General features: G+C 44.8%; 1 protein-coding gene across 1 annotated transcript in view; it reads right to left on the reverse strand.

Annotated features, from left to right (window-relative positions):
- The window catches only part of KRT6A (keratin 6A), a 75,416-nt gene extending 72,932 nt beyond the window's left edge, over positions 1 to 2,484 (reverse strand). The window contains exons 1-5 of the mRNA XM_004388364.2: positions 2,056 to 2,484; positions 933 to 1,147; positions 525 to 585; positions 308 to 403; positions 10 to 183 (exon numbers count right to left, since the gene is read on the reverse strand). Coding sequence (XP_004388421.1) covers positions 10 to 183; positions 308 to 403; positions 525 to 585; positions 933 to 1,147; positions 2,056 to 2,484 — 975 coding nt within the window. The remainder of the gene's footprint in view (positions 1 to 9; positions 184 to 307; positions 404 to 524; positions 586 to 932; positions 1,148 to 2,055) is intronic.
- Positions 2,485 to 3,995: the final 1,511 nt, after the last annotated feature.

Raw genomic sequence — 3,995 nt, forward strand, 5'->3', positions numbered from 1 at the left:
TGCCAAGTCACTGCTCACCTTGGTCTTGTACCAGGACTCAGCCTCAGTCCGGCTCCTGTGAGCTATTTCCTCATATTGGGCTTTGACTTCAGCAATAATGCTGTCCAGGTCCAGGTTGCGGTTGTTGTCCATGGACAGGACCACAGATGTGTCTGAGATGTGAGTTTGCATCTGAGACAGTTCCTGCAGAACACAAGATTGTAAGATCATCTTTTCCAGAGACATTCACAGGGGATCTCAGCCCAAGAATCTTCCACCCAATGCTGAACCCCACTAGACTACATAAAATGGGGATAGAGATACTTACTGCATCATAGAGGACTTTCAGGAAATTGATCTCATCTGTAAGACCATCTACCTTGGCTTGCAGTTCAACCTTATTCATGTAGGCAACATCCACATCCTGGGGAAAGACCAACAACTTGGATCAGCTGAGCCCTCATCCTCAGCCTATTCAATTTTTAGGCTCTCTACCTATTCTGCTCCTATAAAGAAGCCTGAATCTATGATCTTAATCAACTAACCTTCTTCAGAGTCACAAATTCATTCTCTGCTGCTGTGCGCTTGTGGATTTCATCTTCATATCTAGAACAAGAAAAGGTACAATATAATTTAGCCAGTGAGTAAGATGATACAGAAAAGACAGCCTGAGATCCAATGCTTTCCATAAAATTTAGCATTCATGAATTGAGCTTTCTTGCCACAGAGAGCCTAAGGGATGATTATTATCAATTTCTTTTCTCTTTCCCTTCCTCTTCTACCCATAGTTCCCTTTTGCTTTTCCGGTGTGTTCATAGACATTCACTTGTGATTTTTATTTCCATTGGACATGCTTTGCTAAGGAATTGTAAGGGCAATTTTATATCTGGTGATATCTATTTCTGGAAGATCCATCCTTAAGGACTATGCCCTACAAATTTTCTTTAACTCACCTGTTCTTGTAGTCTTCCACCAGGTCCTGCATGTTCCTCAGCTCAGAGTCCAGGCGGCCTCTCTCCCCAAGGATGCTGTCCAGCTGCCTGCGGAGGTTGTTGATGTACTGCTCGAACAAGGGCTCCAGGTTCTGCCTCACAGTCTTGGTTCCCTGCTCCTGGAGCAGGGTCCACTTGGTTTCCAGAACCTTGTTCTGCTGCTCCAGAAACCGCACCTGGAAGGGAAGGAAACAAGGTATAGACAAAGAAGGAAGTTTCTGGGTTTTCAGATCTCTAAGCAGTCCTGGGAGATCTCCATGGTGCTGCCCTAGGAGGAGCAGCTCAGAGGCTCAGGCTGAGAGTTCTGCTCCCCAGATCTTTTCCCTTCACACTCCACAGATCCCTCCAGAGAAACTCCCGCATGAACCTTTGAACTTTTCCCACCCTGCAGTTATGGAACTCATCAGTTGTTTTCAACATTCTCCTCTCTTGACAAGCATAATTCCAAATCTAGTTTAAAAAAAAAATTACCTGCTATATTGTACAAAGTTTGTATTTTTTATAGGAGCTTAATTAGACGGGATGTTAAATGCTATCTAATTATTAGATTGAAATCTAACTTCCAATTTAGTGCAGGAGTCTCCTTTAAAAATCCTTGATTGATAGTCATCCTCTGTTTCTGGAATAAATTCCTTTTGTATGGATTATATGAATGTTTCTTCATCTGGACAGAATATATATATATATATATATATATATGTATATATTTCTTTTTCATTATTTCCCCATCTTACACAGAGCCCCAGAGCAGTTTGTGACTGGACTTTTCTTTGGAATCTCTTAGAAACTTCAGGAGCAAAAGTGAACTCATTAGGTTCTTTCATTCCCTTTCTGAGCTTCAGGGTTGTCAAAAGTAGAGAAAACTTCCTATGCAGGAATGAAAGCCATTTAAAAGATTCATTATTTCAAAATTATTTCCATCACTTCTACCTGTTGTCACTATGAAGCCAGTGTGGACGGACCCTTGTGGAATGCTAATTTGAGCCCCCGTCTCCGTCTTTCCTAAATCTCTCCCTGGCAGCAAGCTCATTGTTTCTCAGGAGACTTTGAAATATCCAGTGAAGGGAACGTCCTCCTGTCTCACCTTGTCGATGAAGGAAGCGAACTTGTTGTTGAGGATCTTGATCTGCTCTCGTTCCTCGGTCCTCACCCGCTGGATGGTGGGGTCAATTTGCAAGTTCAGAGGAGTGAGGAGATTCTGGTTGACAGTGACCTCTTGGATGCCTCCAGGTGGGCAGACGGCGAAGCCAGGGCCCCCAAAGCCACCTCCAACTCTGCTGCCATATCCGCTCCCCACGACACAGCTGCCCCCTCCAATGGAGATCCTCTTGGAGCCCCCCAGGCCACAGAGGCTCCTGCTGCCAAAGCCAACTCCTCCCCAGGCCCCACCGAGGCCACCACTGCCTATGGAGCGGGGCGAGTAGAGGCAGGTGAAGCCTGAGGGGCTGGCTGCAGGGACTCTGGCTGAGCTGGCGCTGAAGCCACGACGGATAATGGTGGATTTGCTAGACATGGTTCTCTAAAGATGAGAAGGTGGGGAAAGCATGAAAAGCTGTAGCATGGAGCTGACAGGGGGGAAACTCTGAGCAGGGCTTCCCAGTACACTTTATATATAGTGAGAATGGGCTGGGCTCAGTCCTGGAAGGTGAGGTTGCAGGTTGGGATGGGCTGAGCTTCACAAATAGTGAGATCACCCCCAGCTTCTAGAAAGATATGAAATATGAGGATGGCTTTTCTGGCTTCCTTTAGTCATAGAGAAATTCTCCTGCCGTCCAGCCTTGACTTGATCTCAACACAGTAAGGTTGGAAGCAAATTTACTGAAGTAATTAGTTAGTCATTTTCTCGAACAAAGGAGACAAGTAGCTGATCTGTGGTAATTGTCCCTTCCTTCTGCTTACTCAGACACTCCATTGTGTGCCTCCTTCCCACACAGGTTTTCTCCTTCACCAGCAGCACACTCCCTACCAGGGTGGGACTCTTCCTCATGGCTTAGAGGCATTTGCCCAAAGGTCTGAGCCAGAACTAACCTGTTATGTTTATTCCACCAATGTTGAACCACTTCTTCTGTTAGCCTGGGCACAGAACTGGGGTCTACTCTGGGGACATAACCCTCCTTTGAAAGGCAAGAGGAACACAGAAGTTGAGTTTTTCATTGTAATGGCAACATTTGTTTTGGTCTTGTGTGATAAGCTGCTCAATTGCTACTTTTCTGAAAGGACAAAAGCAGACATACCCCAAGGCCACTCTACCCAGATGTCTGACTTCTGCAAGCAGTTAGTGTCCATTCATGCACCCTGTTCCCAACATTTCCTTTTTCCATTGAGCTGATTATCATGTAATTTTTCTTCCTAGTTGAGATTCATAGGCACCTTTCTCTCTGCTGTTTTGAAAAGGTCTCTTAAAGCTTCAATCTAAAGAATCCAAAATGAGGACAAAAACCATTAAGAAATTCACTGGATTTTCATTCCCCCAGTGTTTGACATTTCTTAAGAATTAAGGATCAGACGTTTTAATGGGGTGTGTATGGAAAGTTGAGGGGCATAGAGAAGCAGTGAATGATAAAAATGTGCCCTTACAAGTGGACTTATGTCACAAGTAAATTCCAAATTTATATTTCTAATCTCAGTGTTAGAAATCTCAAATCCCTAGACACCTTCAGAGGGAGGGCAGGCTGCAAAAAGAAAGTGTTGCTTGGTTTAGAAGACAGTGAGCTTCATTTTTTCCAGTCCAGACATAAAGTACTGTGTATGAGGAGAATTGAGAGCAATTCTAGGCATGTTGTTCTATGAGAACACACTGGTTAAGGAGGTGACTGTGGGAGGAAAGACAAACTCCCATATTGAGGTAAGCCTGAGGAAAGCTCTTGTTGCTATTTTATGAGCAGTCCCATCTCTCCAAAATTTGGGGGGACATGGGATTCAGGAGAACAGGGTGTTTCCTGCCCAAAGAAGGTGCTAACTCAGTATCTGGAGGGAAAGAAACACCTTCCCAAGACGATGGAAGCAGCTCCCCTCCCTCCACCC

The sequence above is a fragment of the Trichechus manatus genome, unplaced genomic scaffold, assembly GCF_000243295.1.
Source record: "Trichechus manatus latirostris isolate Lorelei unplaced genomic scaffold, TriManLat1.0 scaffold00209, whole genome shotgun sequence".
Lineage (NCBI taxonomy): Eukaryota > Metazoa > Chordata > Mammalia > Sirenia > Trichechidae > Trichechus > Trichechus manatus.